Source organism: Manacus vitellinus, unplaced genomic scaffold, assembly GCF_001715985.3.
Source record: "Manacus vitellinus isolate BGI_N305 unplaced genomic scaffold, ASM171598v3 scaffold_19_pilon, whole genome shotgun sequence".
Lineage (NCBI taxonomy): Eukaryota > Metazoa > Chordata > Aves > Passeriformes > Pipridae > Manacus > Manacus vitellinus.
In genome coordinates this window covers 8,992,114-9,010,017 of record NW_021939395.1, presented here as the reverse complement: position 1 = coordinate 9,010,017, position 17,904 = coordinate 8,992,114, and the positions used below count along the sequence as shown (strand labels likewise).

The window sequence follows — 17,904 nt, the reverse complement described above, 5'->3', positions numbered from 1 at the left end:
GAGGGGACCCCTTTCGAGGACGGTAAGTGCGGCGTGCGGGGCTGGTGGTTGGCGTTCTGGGGTAAAACTGGTGCGGTTTGACACGGCCTTGGTGTCACTGCCGTGAACTCTGCAACAGGTGTGGGCCCGGGGGTGGAGGGGGGGCATGGGTCACGTTCACCTGACCGCACACCCGTGTGCTTGACTTAAGTAAATACCCTTTTTTTTTTTCCCCTTACTCCGACTTCCAAAAACTGATGTAGATTTAGATTGCTGTGCTAATTTACTGAGATAGACAGATTAGCTTGTAGGGTCTTGCTTGTAGTCGTGAAGTCTGGCTGTCCTAAACCTAATTTAATGTAGCATTTTAAGGCTCTTCAAGCTTTTCTGTTGAACCCTGGACTGTGTTTTTAGGGACACTTGTATTTGGAGAACCATCAAAATCCTGGTATAGAACCGTTGTCTTTTGTTTGAGTTCTGTGTTTCTTTTCTGGTGCTGGAAGTGTTTTGTGAGTAAGTCCCAATGTGAGTCAGCTGAAGTAGGAAATGGGCTGCATGTTTGAGGAAGTTCAGAACAGTTGGGTTGGGGTTTTTTTTGGCATTTACTTCAGTCTGCTACAATTGTTATCATTCAGGGCTTAAGATTAAAAGGACTTTTTAACTCTAAAAGGTGACTAAATAGGTCCTGGTAACATACCTGTAGTTTCCATCTGGCCTTATTGCCTTTGGTAGGTTTACAGGTGCTGTATGAATACTTCAGCATCTTGTGAAAACCTGTTAGACACGAAATACTGTCTAACTGAAATCAGCGATGCATTTTTTTTTAAGATATTTTCAGTGCAGGCTATAATTAATCTTAGATCTCTGTGACTCATGACAAAAGCATAGGAAAAATTCCTTAACTCTTTTATGTTGTTCTTGGCTAACTCCCATGTCTCTGTTTATCCTCGGAGGTAGCACCTGTGGACATGCCTCTAAACTGCAGATTGTTTTTCTCTGTGAAGATTTTACATATCTCAAGCCTAAGAAAACTGCAAAGATTCCAGTTACTTTTTTTAATGTATTGGGTTAGTTGTTTGCTGTAGTAGCTGCTTCAGCAGTCTAATGTTCAGAACTTAAGTGTTCCATAACATTGTATTATAGAACAGATAGACTAAATACATTTTGTTATCTCATGTTGTAACCTTTAAAGAAGGCTCCCTTAAACTTCTATGAGGGTTGCTAGAGCTGCTTAGGCTCTTGGAGCACTGCTGCTAATGGAGTGATTCACTGTTTGGAGCAGAAAGCTGTCTCCTTGCAGTGTGCTAAAATGCAGGTTGTTACCATGCTCAGGCTCTTCCAGCTCAGTGTGTGGTTAACAGATGCTATAAGGGGTTTTTTTCCATACATTTCCATTTAGTTGCAGAAGGTTGAAGACTGCTTTTGAGAGCCCTGACATATTGATTTCCTCTGTGCTTTCTGTGGCAGCATCATTTTTTTTATCTCGGATGCCGAGGACGTGTTGGACTTGCAGCAGTTTTGAGGTTCAGGCAGATGCTTGAGGCTGCTGCTGTCCTGCTTTGGTTGATCTTGTAATCTCAGCGTGTGATGGATTGCTCTTTTCATAGCAAAGTGTGTGTTTTCACACTGTGCTCAAGAAAACAGATGCGTCTTGTGTTGCAGGATACTTGCTTATCTCCTCTTTTCTGGACATATCTTACCTTGTGCTAGATAACAAAACACTAAGTGGTGCCTGGAGATATGGCATTACTGGTGCCTCAGCTGTGCTTTTCCATTAAGTGAGTAGAGTAGCACAGCTCAGATAATGGTAGTGCAGTCCAGGTGCAGTCCAGCTCAATGTAGGTAAAATTAAGGGAATTTTAATTTAACAGTATGCTGGTTTGGGCTTATTTTGTAACTGTGCAGGCCCCTGGGAGTCAAAGGTACACTGAAACTCTGTAATCTTTCTCATGAAGCCTTTGAGGTCAGTGCTTCAGAAGTTGCTTTTGTATTTTTGGTTTTAGGCACTTTCTGGTGATGCTGTGAGACTTCAGATAGCTTAGTTCTTGTGAAAGTAGCGTGTGAAATTTTGGGGTTTTTGTTAAAACCAATGTATAACTCCAACATCGTCAGAATTACTGTTCTTTATCCTCCCTCTGCTGAGGCCCTTCCCCAGTCCCAGCTTCTGAGGTGTCTGGACTGAAAACCCGAAGTTCAAACGTGTTTGTTTACTTGCTGTGCAACATACTGCAGCTAACATCCCTCCTTCTCCACCCCCAGACTTTGGAGGGTGTTTTCACAACTCAGTGTTCAGGCTGGCTCAGCTTAGGAGCAACCACTAATTCAGATCAGCAGCATAACTTCCATCTTCTCCTTTGAGAGGATTGGATTGCAGGTGTCTGCAGTAGTACCCTGGGGATATTTATCCTGCCTTTCACCATATTTCTAAGAATCTATATGTGTGTGGCATCTAAAGTGGTAGTGCTGGCACAGCCATGGAAGCCCAGGCTCTCCCAGTCTTTCAGACCTGTTTCTCTGAAACTGGATGACAATAATGTGGTCAGTGCAGGATTCCTGGCTTGGAGAGAGTTAAGTAATACAGCTGTTGTAGTATCCTGCCTTGCTGTCGTCATGCAGGAGGCTTGAACAGAGAAGGCAAGGCGTTTGTGTGTTGTGGTTTGTTCCTTGCTTGTGGAATATGGATCGTGTATCCTCTTGCGGGAGTGGAAGAGATTGTTCCTGCTCTGTGGGCAGTGGAATGGAGGGGCTGCTCTCACTGCCTGCAGTGAGGGGGCCCAGCAGGGGCACAGGCTCTGCTCTGGGGGGCTGCTGGGGCCAGCACATGGGTTGTGCAGAGACTTCTGTTAGCTGTGTCAGAGACTCAGATCCTGAGGCAGGAGAAGCCGATCAACAAGGTGAGTACAGGAGAGAAAAGAGAATGTTTTCTCCTCAGTGATGATCCCAGTATCAGTAATGACAGTGAATATGATAATTTATGTTTTAAAAATGGCTGTATAGGATAAGTTGTGAGGAATACCAGTTGAAAGCTTTAAAATTAGTGACAGACTGAACACCAAAGGCCTCATCCCCAGCAGTGTGTGTTGTGATACCTGATTGACTTGTGTTGGCTTTCAGTGTGAGTGACCGTTGGACTTTGGTTTGTCAGACGTCTGGATTTGTCCTTTACTAAAGCTCAGCAACGAGGAGTTGTGTACTGGGGAGCTGTTCCAAAAAGCCATTGCCACTCTGGGCCCTGATGTGGAAATCTGAGTAGGGAGATACTCCTGCTGGACACTGTCTGCCCCCCGCTCAGATTTGTGTTTAAAGTAATACTGTCCTGCCTCTGGTGAGACAAAAGCTTCCCTTTCTTTCAGTAGTTTTAAATAGATTCTAAGACCAAACTGCCCGTTACTGCCCTTGGGCTGTCTTGTCTGTCCCTTCTGCTCCCACTTCAGGCAGAGTTCCAGACCAGCATTCATTGGCTCAAGTGTGCTTGTTGAACTCTACCCTGTGATGGTTTGTGCTCAGTTTTCAGCCTGCTGCTTGCTTAGTCACTCCTCCTTCCTCAGGAGGAGGTACTGAGAACCAGAACTGGGGCAGGGAATCTCTGAAATTCAGAATCACATCTCTAAGCATTTAGTTCTAAAAGGCCAGCATTGCTTGGGACTGTCACCATGTAGGGAAGGAAAAGTAGCCCTGATCTGATGTTTGCAGCTGGTAGAAGTTGTTACTAACTTCCCAGTACTGGCTTGCAAACACTGATCTCAGTGCTTCTGGACTAGCTGGGGTAAAGCTTGAAAGCCCCACTGCAGACTTCCATTAACTTGAACAGTCTTAACTATATTGTTTTGGGTTTTTTTGTTTCACATTAAGATAGCATGGTGTTGGGTTTGTACTCTTATGTTGTTAGGCTGCTAATAAAAAACAAACATGCAAAAACTTATTTTTAGGGTGTTGAGACTTCCCAGTGCTGTAGGGAAAGCACTGAGGCATCTGTGCTGTGTCTTCATTTGCAAACTGGAACGTCAAAACAATGACCTTCATTTCTTGCCACTCAGTGTTACAGTTTATCTCCTTACAAAGAAAGGAGTCCCTGGGAGATACTGCAGGTCCTTGCTGATCTGAAAAGAAAATGGGGGGGGAAAAATCTGTTCTCTGGCTACCAGTTGTTGGCACATGTTTGCCAGCCAGAGAAAGGAATAACTTCATTATATTAGTGCTGGAAAACTCCCTCACAGCAGGAAGCAAGGACACTGAGTGGGGGGGGTGGAGGGAACTTGACCTCTCACTGATACATAAGAATTCCTTTTGAAAAAGGCAGTGTGTCCACCCTGGCAGCTTGTTACAGCTCCTACTGTAAGGTGCAGTCCTCCTGCAGAAGAGCTGTATATTTATATGAAGGTGCTTCAGAGATTTCTCTCCAGGCATACCCAGGCCCTTCCTAAGCTGCTGCCCGGGCTGGTTGCTCTCAGGTGATATCGTGGTTAGGAGAAGCTCACAGGGTCTGCAGTGGAGTGTGTGAGTTCTTTAGTTATCCGTCTGAATCAGAAGCAGTCCTTAATCCCCTGGACCCATATGTGTGCAGCTTAGTTGACAGACTTCTTATTCTCAGATTGTCACAGCCTGAGGAGAAGGGCTAAAATAACTTACGTTGGTGCAGGCTGTTAAAACGTTGGAGTGGGACTCAGCTGCAGTTTTCTGTTTCTGCTTAATCAGTCTTTCTCCAAGGAAGACCAGTTAGTGTGAAATAAATGGTGAGATTTTTTATTTTGAATTGTTGGATTTGGATGCTGCATTCAATACTGCTTTTCTGCAATAAAATCTGATTACCTCACAGTTGTTGAGAAACATGATTTTTTTTTTTTTTTTGAAATGCAGAGAAAATAAATAAGAAGGTCCTTGTCATGACAGCACATTCCATAGATAGGACTTACCGAATCCCGGCTGTTACGCAGATGGTTGTACACCCACTTGTGTTGTTTGTACAGTGTGCAGGGATTGGGCTCCGTGAAAGAAAACCTCATGGGCAGATTTAATTCCTTACACAGACCCTTTGACTGGGTTGGTGGTTTTGGCAGTAGAAGTCACGGGAGATACTCTTGTACCGGCACTGTCTGGGACTTCAGCGCTAATGATTAACTCCAAGGGAGTAGAGGAATGGCTGTAGGGCTGCCCAGTCTGTGTTCCATGTCCAACATGCGTGTGTGAGCACAATAGTACAGTGTGTGTTGTGGAGGGATGCTACTTACTCATCCCTTGTGTAAATTCTTGTTGAATAAAGGTTGCTTATCTCTTTTTCAACTCCAGGGACTTTCAAACTTACAATAGAATTCACAGAAGAATACCCAAATAAGCCACCTACTGTTAGATTTGTCTCTAAAATGTTTCATCCAAATGGTAAGTACTTACACAATGCCTGGTTTTACTTCTGTTGTTTTGTTGGGTTGTAGGTGTTTTGGGGGGGGGAGGAGGAATTTTGTTGTTTTGGGGTGTTTTTTTGTTGTTATAGCTTGCTTTAGAAAAAGGTCTAATTATTATAAAAGTTTCCCCTATCTAATAAGGCAGCAAAATCCGGTGTGGGCCCATGTAGTTTTGATGAGGATGGATACATGAGCAGTGCTCAGGCTTGAAATGAAAGGGGCAATAAAAAGAGCCTCTTAACTTTCAGGTGTTATAGCACAGTACTGATGAGACTCTCAACTGCCTGTTGTTAAGCCTTACAGAAGAATGTTTTGTACTTAAATAGCAGTGTCTTGGACTTCTGTCTGTTGTACTGTAGATACAGCATAGTGATGCTGCTGAATGCAGCTGACTTCCATCTCTTCCCCAAAATCCCTGCAAGAGCAATATACCACGAAGTGTAGTGTTACTCTCCACTATAGCTAGTCACAGTAAGATTGTTCAATAAATCCCCTTCCTTGGTAACTAAAGCTGGAGAGGTAAGCCTGGCCTCCAAACAAATATCAGCTTTGTGAAGAAATACCTGACACTTTCAAATGTGCAAGAGTGGGTACAGTGCAGGGAGGGAAGGTTCTCCTGTAGCTGCTGTGAGGAAGGTGACTGGACTCTGACTGATGTAGAGACTTCTTGGGGAAGCCTTGAGTGTAAACAACTGTTTGCTGCTGTTCTTTATTTGGTTCACTTTTGGGTAGCTGGAGGTTTTTTGCCTTAAAAGCTGTTTTTGGTTTTCTGTAGTGGTTGTTACAATGACAGAGAAGTTTGATGTTAGGGGGTTGAGTTTAAATACCTCAGGCAGCTGTTGGTGAGGAGCTTCACCACTTCCTACCTGCAGGCCTGTTGGCTGGATTGCAGTCTGTCAGATGCTATGGACTGTTGTAGTGTCTGTCTGAATGTAGGTTTTCAGCATCAGGCAATAGCAGGAAAAAGGCAGTAGCTGTACAACTCCTGTTTTAAGCTGTTCTCTTTGAACCTTTTCTAGTCTATGCAGACGGTAGTATATGTCTGGATATTCTTCAGAATCGTTGGAGTCCTACTTACGATGTCTCCTCCATCTTAACATCCATACAGGTAAAAGAACTCTGCATGAAAAGGTGGAATGAAATTAGGATGCTTTGACAAAAACAGCTCAGGAAAATGGTTTTTTTCCCTCTCCCAAGAGTCAGTATAGCAGCTGTACGTGTATACTGGCCCAGTGTGAATCCTTCCCAGGTGTAAATGGGCTGGGCAGTGACACAGGTGGGCACTGCAGGGACCTGCCCAGGGCTGCACTGCTTGGCTGCCACAGTCCCCTGTGCTGAGCAGTGCCAGTGTAGCCAAAGCCTGTGGTGCCTTCCAGCTGCAGGAGTGCAGTGTGCTGCACCCAGACTAACCTCTCTGCTCTGATTAGAGTGGGTAGTTTACAGGACACGTTGGAAAGCTGTGTACTTTGCAATGCCTAAGGATCTTTTTCTCTTTGCACAGTCTCTATTGGATGAGCCAAATCCGAACAGTCCAGCAAACAGCCAGGCAGCTCAGCTATACCAAGAGAATAAGCGGGAATATGAAAAACGGGTTTCTGCAATAGTAGAACAGAGCTGGCGTGACTGTTGACCCAGGATGATGCAAATGAACACTCTGTTGATGAGGAAAATAAACAAAGTGTCCGAGTCATCTTTTTCCTCCTAGCATTTACTTTGCAAGCAGAATAGCTGTTGTGCTGTTGCCACCCTCCCTTGCTGAAGCTTCTTCTCCTTGGACATCAGAACGCACCCACTTTGAAGTCAAACGTTCTGTACTTGGGTTACTTGCAAAAGAGTTACTGATGCTGAATTCATTTTCTGTGGTCCCTCTCCAGTCTTAGGGCAGTATTGTGCATTTCTGTAGTGTACACTAAGCTTTTAATTGTAATTGTGTTATACACAGTGACGCTTATGTGTAGCTTGATAAAAGGGATGTTTATATACATACACATTTTTTAACTGATATTAACTAAAGTGCTGATGTGTCCAGGCTGGTCACTTCCTCTACTATTGGTTTAGACCCCACTGCATTTGTAAGTATTGAGTGAAGAAATAACCTGTTTCCTTTTTGTATTGGTTTATCAACTCCTTACTCATGTTAAAAAAATTAACTCTTCAATTGATTTCAATTCAAAGATTTAGTAAGACCCTGGAATGCTTGTTACTTCTGCACTTCACATGCAAGATTTATGTACAGATCTACATAAATCACTTCAGCTGTGGTACTTGGATCTTTACTGAGGGCAAGAAACAAGCCCTTTTTTTATTATTATTATTATTATTTTAAAGGACATGCCTACAGAAATGTCAGTAGGCTTCTATAGTCCTGTCACCGAGGCATTACTGGACAAAACCAGGTAGAGGTGTGGTACTCAGCAAAAGGCCTTCCATGTTAAGGAAGAGGTAAAACATGACCTGTTCAGCTGTGGAATTACTCTCCTCTGGTATCTTTCTCCTGCCCCTTATATTTAGCTGAGAAAGATTAAGTTCTTTGGGATCTAACTTTGTCTTGTGGAAAGTTTGAATTAAGTCCAGGGTAGGCACTCGAGTCTCTGCAGTTTCTGCTCTTTGTAGATGACCGCGTGGTTTGTGTGAGCTACTGCTGCATGCTTGAGTTTGTTCCCTTCAGTTTTATGAAAGTATTTTTTCAACTCTGAAAAAAAAAAACATTTGTAAGTCCAGACTCACTTTTTTTGTAAGGCAAGTTTGTACCTTTGGATACAGAACCTTAAGCAGCAGTGTGGGATGGAACCTACAATTGTGTTGTCCACTGTTCCAGTGTCTTTTGTGTGCACATTGGTCTGTTAGTTGAAAAGTATAACTTTGCACAAGTAACCCATGTAAGAAACTGTACATTTTTCAAAAGTTGTAAATAAAGTGTAACCTTAGTGCTTATTGTATAAATAGGCAAGAAGTGTATAACTGTGCTTCTTTAACTGGGGTGGCAGCAGTCGGGTGTGGGATCAAGCTCCAGCACTGACATACTTCCCACTCAGGGCAGCAGCTGGAAGGGCCAAGTCACTCCAAGGTCACAGGAGCCCTCCTAGCAGTCCCTCCATTCTTGTGTTTGTCTTGATAGTCACAAAAAACCACCAAAGTAAGAGAGTGGACTCAAGGCAGCCAGAACTGAGCTGCAGAAACACCAATCTCACCTTCCCCGCTTGCTCAGGCAAGGCCTTTATGCACGGCCTTAATTACAACCATGGTCTCTCCCCAGCCCTGACACTGCACAGACTCACAGGGGAGGGTGGGGCTGCTGCTCTTCTCCTCCCACAGGTGATGCCCCACCAGCCAAACCTACACCTGCACTCCAGGTCCTGCACGGGCACCGTGCTCAGCAAAGATGGGTCAGGGCCACTTCCTGGGGCAGGAAAAGCAACACCCTGCCCTGCACAGGCTACACAGGCCCACTACCCCGACCTACAGCCAGTCCCCACCTCTCCCAAAAGAGGCATTTTTCATCCTGAACACAGTGGTGCTCTCACTGCTTTTCTTGGCATCAGCAAGCTCTGAAGACCTGCTGCATACCCGAGTTAGGGAGGGGGAGCTTCACTCCTGCTTGCAGGAATATCTCCCTAGAAAGTACCAGGCTTCTTCCACTCCTACAGCACCATCTGCTAGAGCCCAGCATTCTTGACAGCAGAATTCAGAACCAGAGAAAAGGAAAAATGCACAAAAAAACCCAAACAAAATGAAAAAAACAATCTACTTTCAGAATTAACTGCCACGTTATTTTCCTACAGCAAGAGCAGCAGCAAGTTGTTACTTCAGCAGTCCAAGCTGGCAGAAGCTGTGCTGCAGCCAGGCAGGGAGAGGAGGGGGTGCTCACTCTGCTTCCTGAGCGAGTCTCACCTGCCAAGGCATCCTGCAGGGATGAAAATGCCTCTAACTACACATCACCAGGAGCTCCTGCCTCAGCGATAAGAGGAGTATTTAAAAAAGCACTGGGAGTATTTAAAAACAGAACAGGAGGTGAGGAAAAAAGGTAGAGGATGGTGTGGCAAATACAGGCAGCAGAAAACCAAAGGCAAGAGCTGAGACACAATAACAGGAGAACAAACAAAAACACTGCATGAGGACCGACTTAGTGGTACAGAACCAGCACAGAAAAACCAGCACGCCTGACTCTGGGCTCTTCCAAGGCCAGTTCCTAACCTTTATGCTCCCCAGGCATGAAGTGAATGTTCTCCAAGGCTCACAGAGCACCGTGTCCTGTGGTGCTGCTGGCGGAGCAGCACAGCCAGAGGTCAGCCTGCTTCCCTGGCACGGAGAGAAGCGTCCCGGCCTCCTGGAGAGCTGCCACGCTCACACAGGGGTCAGAGCAAGGCCACAAGGTCACTGGTGAATCGCCCTCCACAGGCACAGGTACAGGGATGGAGCAGAGAAATAATCAGGCACAGATTTGTTTTTGCTCAGGATTAAAGAGCTGATATTCAAAGTAAAAAAATAAGTTATATAACAGTCCCCACAAGCTACATGAGCATCTTTGAGCGTGGGCTCTGCATTTACCTCCAGTTTTTACATTTCACACTTCACCATGGCATTTGCACATGTCAAGCAGTTCTCCAAGGCAGAAAGGCGCTGGGATTCTCTCAGTCCAATATGCTGGCCACGAAGGTGCCTTCGGTGATTCTCAGAATGGGAGACTCGGGGTAGAAATCTATGAATAAAACTGTACTGCTGGTTAAGGTTTACATACTGTACATACACACGTGGCAGAGACAAGACCTCAATACATGTATTTCTCAAGAATAAACAGAGTTTTCACACTTTTTTTATACAAAGTGTGACAAATCCTTTTTTTTTCCAGAAATAAAACTTTATTGTCATTAATATCAATTTTACATACAGGTTTATGCCCCCAGACTGCATTTCCTTTGTTTTTTAATTATTTTAAAAAAAAAAGGCTTTTTTTTTTCCTTCCTTGTTCAAAAAGAATAATGGACCTATGATTTTAAATGATGTCAAATTCCTTCTCATTGGACATGTGTGTTTGCTATTACAAAACTATTAAAATGTGAAGGAACAAGTAATATCAAAGACACATACAGTAACTGCACTACTGCTTTTGGGTTGTGCTAATGTACTGGAACAGAACTCGGTCGGTTCTAAACGCCTAACAACATTTTAGAAATTATATTGCCAAAGTAAAAGATGACATTATTACCCACAAGAAAAATGCAGCATCTCTTTCTTTAGTTGAGTGTCCAGGAAGCTCAGTCTCTGGTCTAAGGGGACACCTCACCTCAGTTTGCTTGGGGCATGATAAGCTCATAATGCCCAACCTGGCCTTCCTGCTTCAGCTGGTCTAACAGATCTTCCTTGCGCCGCTTCCTGCTCACCACCAAGTATCTGTTGTGTCCCTGCCCGTGGGATTTACTTTTAAGACCATATTTTTGGGCTATCTGATGTATCTGCTTCCGCTCATCCATGGTCAGTTCTCTAGAGAAAGTCAAGTCAATGTGACTGTCTGAGCGTGCATAGTTTCGAATGATCTCTTCAATATCTCTTTTAGCAATTCTGTTCACCCTTTCTACATCAAGCCCAAGTCCTTCCCTTTTAAACTGCTCTTTCACTGAAATAGGCTCTCTAATTCCTTCACCATCTTTCCCTAGGCCACCGCCTGTCCAGCCCATCTTTCTTAAAATTTGGTTCCCAATGTTGTCTTCTTTGATCTTCTGTTTGAAAGCCTCTTCTGCTGATCGACCCCGGATCTCATTTCTGGAGATGACGTCTTCGACGGTGCCTTTCTTCAGGTTATTAACAACAGTTGGCTGAGTCTTTTTGAGGATTTTCACAGCTTCCTCTGCTGCCTCATGCTTGACAGATTTCTTCACTCCAACTGCTTCTGCGATGAATTCATCCTCAAGCATCACCTTGCATTTCCATCGCATGCCTGTCATCCTCTCAAACACGTACTCCACCGTCATCTTGTTGAACTGGGCGGTGTCGTTCAGCGTACACACGGGGTTGCTGGAGTTCTCATAGATCACCAGGTCCTTCAGGTCCTTCTTCCTCCCGGAGCCCCGCGACGAGCAGCCCACTTTCTGCACCTGGGTCACTTTGAGGGACGCTATATTTGACTGCATCTTCTGCAGGATTTTCAGGGCCTCCTCAGCTGCTGCGTGCTTGCTGGTCTTTTTCGTGCCAAACCCCTCGGCCAGGCAGTGATCTTGGAGATACACCTGACACCGCCACGAGCGGTTGGGCATCAATTCGTACTTATATTCAACAGACATTTTGTTGTATGAGGCAGAATTGTTCAGTATTCCTATTGCGTCACTGGCGTTCTCCGTGAGGACAAAACTAGTCCAGTGTTTGTTGGTATTGGCAGAACCTTTCACGGCTTCAGTACCGGGCTGCAGTGGGACACAGTCCCTGTTGGCAACTACAAACTCCTCGTGAGGCTTGAGAGCAGGAGGGAAATCCGTGCGACACACGCCCGCCTCGCACACCACCAGGTCCTCGTGGTAGGTGTGCTTGAACTTCCGCTGGACAACTCGAACTTCCACGGACTTCTTCAGCAGCTTCACTGCCTGCTCCGCGGCTCGATCCCGGGACCCGTTCTTGCTGCCGGCGTAGCCAGTGGCCAGGTAGACATTCTGACATCGCACTTCGCAGGCAAAGCCATCTGTCAGGAGCTTCTTGCTCTTGGGGAGGTCAGCAGGGGCGATCTCTTTCAGAGGAACATAAATATATTCAGGATTTGTCTTGCATGCCTGAATCGAACGTGTCAAAAGATAGGTGAAGTTAATTTTATCAGTCCCAGTGTTTGCATCTGGGTTGGCGAGATTTTTCCAGACAGCTGCTGACAGTTTCTCCATAAAGCTCTGCTTCAGCATTATTGCTGATGGAGGGAAAGTCTCTGATGCAGACGGGGCAGTTGAAGGGGAAACAGAAACCTGCAACGAGCTGCTTGTGTTAGAGTCCACACTATTCACAGCCCTCTTGGCTGTTGGTGCTGCTGCTGCTGCCGGGCCTGTAAAGCCTAATCCAGCTGTGCTGGAGACCTGGGGATCCACGTCCCGTGCATTCACAAAAGAATTTGTACAGTTTTCAGCTGGTTGTGCCATGCTGTTTGTATTTGCCTCCTGGTTCACCTCCTGCGTTTGGTTATCCAGAGAACTGTCCTTCTTGCCATCCTTCTCAGCACTGGTGACAAAGTGTATGGGTTCAAAACGTGGTCGCACTCGGAACTTGGGGGTCACCTTTTTGGGCGGTTCAGGAATCTTCTCCGGCTCTGGACCTAGGAAATGGAAGAAAATTACACAATTACCAATATGTGCATGACAGGGAGGCAATGTTTTCAGAGAGAGATCTCCAGGAGGAGCCTGCAGGTTCTGAACACAGGATTCCCGCTCCTTAGCCAAAACCCAACAGGTTTCTTTCCAAAGACGTTCACAATAGATCAAAGACGACCAGTCATTCTTGTGCAGGTCACTACAGTGGTATTTCCACCTTCACAACTACCACACAAAAATCTTTACCTATTTTGTTACACGATGCTGCCCCCCAGCACTGCCCACTGAACCCATCCAGTAATTTCTGAAGTTAATCCACTAAAAGCTACTAAAACAAGTAAAACTACAAGACAGAACACCAGAGCAGGACAGAGCCTCAGCTCTGACTCTGCTGCATGGTTGTGGAATGATCTCAGATAAACTACTTCAGGTCTTCTCATCTGAGGGGGAACACAGTGAGATTGAACCCTCCTTTCCAAAACACACAGGGTTGTTACTGGCTTTGACATTTTCTGTCAAAGTAATTTCTTTTGGCTAAAGGGCACCAAACATGGAGAAATCTGCCCAAGTTGCAGTGGCTGGGGGCCCCATTATACGTTACTGAGAGACCTCTTGTTTCTTCACCAGAAGAAATGCTAATGAGGCAGACTATCTTGACATGCACAGTGACTGCAGAAAAGGAGAATCAAATAGCTGACAAGCAAATATGTAACATCTAAGAGATGGTTATACAAGACTTCTGTGAAAGATTTAGCCCCCACACGCTGACGTGGTACATGTGTGTAATTTCATCGGGGGAGCAAAAGGCCACCTCAGTGCTGGGAAATGCTGCCTGATCCAGGGCCAACGTGTGCAGCCCTAATATAGGTCAGGCAGCACATCTGTCTAGACATCAACCACCAGAGCATGGTTATCATGGCCCAGCTCCCTGCAGGTGAAAACAGTGCTCTGCATACAGCACAAACAGCCCCTCCTTCCTATTTAAATCAGGTGACAAAGCTCTTACACACACGTTAAATCCTTTGCTCATCAGTTCTGATGAATTATGGCAACATTTCCATTTCTTGCTCTGTTTGTATTTTGATGGTTGCACTGCAGCAGCACCTAAAGGCTCTTGCCAGCAGAACAGCTCTTTATGCTGTCTGTGCAACATGACATAGAGAAACCCTCCTCTCAGAGCTGCTGCCTGTGACAGTCAAAACATGGGAGAAAAGCAGTATTTATCTCAGTTTTACAGCTGGCCCATGGAAGCACAGAAAGACTGCTGGCTGCCAAAGTAAGGGAAGCAACTGTGGCAGAGTTAGGGATTATATCCAAGCCTAGAGGAGTCCTGTGCTTCACACAGGACACACACATTTGTGCTGCACACAGCCACAGTGCTGGCTGACCCAAGGGCCTGCCTGCACCCACACCACACACAGGGACACAATTCCCACCCCTCTCCAGAGGGAGGGCAGGCAGCTCTGAAGGTGCTGCAGAGAAGCCAGCAGACAGAGCCTGTTGAACTGCCAGCCTCCTCTGCCTGCTGCATTTCCTCCACTGGAAAAGCCAGAGCTGGAACACTGATCCCTGCACCCATGGGACTGGGTTGACACAGGCAGACTCTTCCATTCCAGTAGGGAATTAAGAAGAACAAAATCAAAACTAGACATCATCTCACCCCTCCTCACAACAATTCTCCAGGCAGGTCATAACTCAAAATCAATGAGCTGAACTCCACATCTCCACATACACGTACAGCCCCTCCTTGGGTTAGAACGCCACCCCACAGGGATTTCATTACACAGATTCGATTTCCAACACTATCCCTAGAGAAAACCAATTACCTGATAATCTAAATGAAAAATGGCATTTTCTTAAGCAAAGAGAGAACTCTGCATGAGTTATGCACACAGCAGAGGAGGGGGAGCAGCTGCAGTCCAGCAGAGCACGTCATGGACACATCTCCCCAGTTTACCATGTCGGCTGTCATTGCCCTCCCCACACTCCCACTGATGCCCACCAGACAGGGACAGAGAAGGGGGTCCCTGACACAGGCACAAATACTCACTGTCTGATGGAGAGCGGTGTCTCTTGAGCTTCCTGCTGGGAACCAACTCGTAGCTCCTCATCTCGCCGATGTCGATGCCTTCGGCCATCTTGAGAACCTTCTCCATGACCTGCACGCCGTATCTGTGTGGATCCAACAGCAAACCACCTGAGAGCCGGTCCCACGGGCAACACACACATGCACACACGAGCTTTTGTTATGTAAAACGAGAACTAGGGCTGCCTGGGACACAGCAGCTGGTGCAAGGGAGACACTCCCTTGATTCTGCTGGAGCAGAGCTGAGCACTGTCCCCCTGCCATGGCCAGTCCAGCACGGGCAGAGAGCCCCACAGCAGCTGAGGGGGCTCACTTGTGAGTAACAAACCATGCAGCCACCACACTGACAGTGTTCTACACTGAAATTTAAATACATTATCTGACAAAATACAGTACTTGGCAGAGCTACTAGGAGCACTAAGGAACACAGGGTGTGGAGAAGGAGGAGCAGCTTCAGTGAACTAAGCTCAGGAGTTCAGGCTGGCACTGGAGTCCCGTGTGGGGCAGCAGCCACAGCCTGCACATCACCAACACCAAGATCAGGTGACAGAGGCACTGCTCAGCCTAAATCGACCCCTCTTTAAAAAGCCAGACTAAATTCTGGCTTGGTGCTGTAACCAAAATGTTTCAGATCCCTGAGCCACGATGGAGGTGAGGAGGCTGCAACGCCCCAAGCAAACCCTGACCCTGCCACAGCACTGGGGTTCTGCACAGGTGGGACTTGCACGGCACAGCCCTGTCCCTCTCCAGCCCCATCGCTCTCGGCCTTACAGCCCCAACCAGCACAGTTTGCCCTTGCTCTGGGGATCTGTCACATGATTTCAAGCCATTTGCACACTGAAGCTGAAGAGGAAAAAACCCCTAAACCTTTCTATCCAAGGATAACCTACAATCATGGCCTGAAAGCAGCCTCTGAGAGCTTCACCCCATGGGTCAGAACAGAGAACAAGCAATGCTGTACCTGTTCCACGTGTGCTCACCTTCCAAAGACAGAAAGCATCAGGTCACCACCCATCACAGGAGTCTACAAGTGTCATGAAGTGCTGCAACAACTTGCACCAGCTTTTAAATACTACTGTTTCAAGGGCTCTGGAAATCCACTCATCCTCCACTCAAGATATGCCCTTCCTGCTCCTGATTTAGAGGGCCAGGCAGAAATTAGATCCATTTAAATTCCTGGCTGAGAACTCTGAGCACACACTCCTGCAGTCCCAGCACAGCTCAGCCCCCAGCAGAGAGGCAGTGGAACTGTGCAGGGGAAGAAAATGTCAGGAGGGATCAAAGGGAGGCAGACAGTGGTGACACCCTCACTCTCTTGCAGCGGAAAGGGAGAGGGATGGGAATCTCTGTTCCTCTCTCTGGCTTACAGGGAAGAGGACATTACCCGTGATGGACAATGCTCCTTTCCAGCAGGGTGCAAGAACAGCTTAGATTTGACATGTGTCGTTCTTCTTCACAAGGGATGGAGACCTTTGGGGCTCAGATTTCTGCCAGGGGGGCAGGGAAATCAACCAGTCCCAATGTGTTTGTCTAACCTGGCCTTAGCAATCTCAGGCTGTGGAAACTGCATGTGGAGGCAGAGGAATCCCACGCCTCCAGTGCCTAACTGAAGTCTCCCTGGTTTGATTTTAATACATTACCCCTTACTCTGATCCCAGCAGCTGTAGAGCACAATGCTTCCTCCTACCCCATTCTGCAGCCACCGTGAACATATCCGAGAACACAAACATCTTCTCTCATCCACCTCTAAACTAAATGGAGCCTTCTACATAACTCCTTCCTCACAGACCGTGTTTTCTAAGCCTTCTGGACATTCTCCAGATCACCTCCCAGCAGAACACTCACTCAGATTTCATCAGCAAAGACTTTGATCTGTATTTACTCTGACAAACAGGTTGTCTTCAGCCAGGAAGTAATCAACAACAGCAAAACAAAACAAAGCAAAAACCAAACCCCACCAACTCAAAAATCAACCAGCAAACTTAAAGAGAAAACAAAAATCCCCCAAACTTTGAAGATATTCCCTTGATATAGCAATAACAGCTCTTCCCAAGCAGCAAAAGGCAGTTCCAGGGAACTCTGCAGGTCCCTCCCATTCCCAGACAATACTAAGCAAAGCTGGAATTGTCTTTAACAGCCCAGCATGTTCCCCTGCTGTGTGTTCTCGGCTGAGCACAACATGGGGAAACATCCTCACTGGTAATGGCTCCACATCCATCCTGCCCAAATTGCATCTCCCCTGAGAGCTACAGGTGAAGATGATCATCAGGCACAGCATGTGCACTTACAGGCTTAAACTCTATCAGTTCTTGGGATCTGAGCTCTTCACACACAGTTGTTCACTCACTTTTGTTACCAGCACTTTGTATCACTGCACCAATTCCCAAAAGCACTGGCACAAAAAAGGCCCCCCAAGACAACACACAAAAGCATTAACATGAGCTGATGGCCCACACAGCCTGTCTCTTAAGAATAAATTCTCAATTTTAACATACTACTCAAGCCTGGGAATTGGAAGCTATTTTAAAATTATGTTTAATTTCGGTGCTTGCAGACCAGAACAGTTTAGTACTTGAACCAGAAAGGAACAAGGGAACAGGCAGATCTGTATTTAAGGATGCTGACTCGGCTCTGTACAAATGACACAAAGTATTCCCCCCACAGGGCTCCGGGACGGAACAGTAATCAAAGTCAGTTATGTGCCCCCAAAGCTCACAAGCTCCTCTGTCACTGCACAGCTTGCAGAAGTTGGTCGTTAAGCAGTTGGTTCTGCCCTTAAAGCCTCACGTCCACTTAAAAACAATCACAACACCGGAGGTGTCGGTCGGAACGTGGGTGTCGTTTCTGCAGATCTCCAGTTCGGCTGGATTCTGGTAATCCTGATACAGGACTGCTTTCATCCCACAGGCCTGTTTCTCCCAGAAAAGCCGAGAATTAAGGGCACTGTACCGGCTGCTTTACGCGCAGAGGGAAACTGCTCACTTAAATGACAAAGCACAGCATCACCAGCTTAACGAGTCCTGGGGGCGGGACATCAAGAACTACTTTCAAAACACAAATTAACTTTTCCAGCAGCTTGCTTCCCTCCACATGCAAACAGGGGCATATCCGAGCAAAGAAAACTGTCAAGGAGCTGAATTCTCCCGCACCAACCCGTTCC

At 46.3% G+C, this 17,904-nt stretch overlaps 2 protein-coding genes across 2 annotated transcripts; one reads left to right on the top strand and one right to left on the bottom strand.

Annotated features, from left to right (window-relative positions):
* Nucleotides 1-6: 6 nt before the first annotated feature.
* On the top strand, nucleotides 7-8,331 carry UBE2A (ubiquitin conjugating enzyme E2 A). Its single transcript, XM_018070767.3, has 4 exons — nucleotides 7-22; nucleotides 5,266-5,355; nucleotides 6,398-6,486; nucleotides 6,880-8,331. Exons 2-4 carry the CDS (start codon nucleotides 5,340-5,342, stop codon nucleotides 7,006-7,008), a joined length of 234 nt encoding a protein of 77 aa, XP_017926256.1. The 5' UTR covers nucleotides 7-22; nucleotides 5,266-5,339; the 3' UTR covers nucleotides 7,009-8,331.
* Nucleotides 8,332-9,829: 1,498 nt separating this feature from the next.
* On the bottom strand, nucleotides 9,830-14,849 carry NKRF (NFKB repressing factor). Its single transcript, XM_008930688.2, has 2 exons — nucleotides 14,709-14,849; nucleotides 9,830-12,663 (listed from the first exon to the last, which is right to left on the bottom strand). The coding sequence occupies exons 1-2, from the start codon at nucleotides 14,812-14,814 to the stop codon at nucleotides 10,664-10,666; spliced, it is 2,106 nt and encodes a 701-aa protein (XP_008928936.2). The 5' UTR covers nucleotides 14,815-14,849; the 3' UTR covers nucleotides 9,830-10,663.
* Between the last annotated feature and the right edge of the window lie 3,055 nt (nucleotides 14,850-17,904).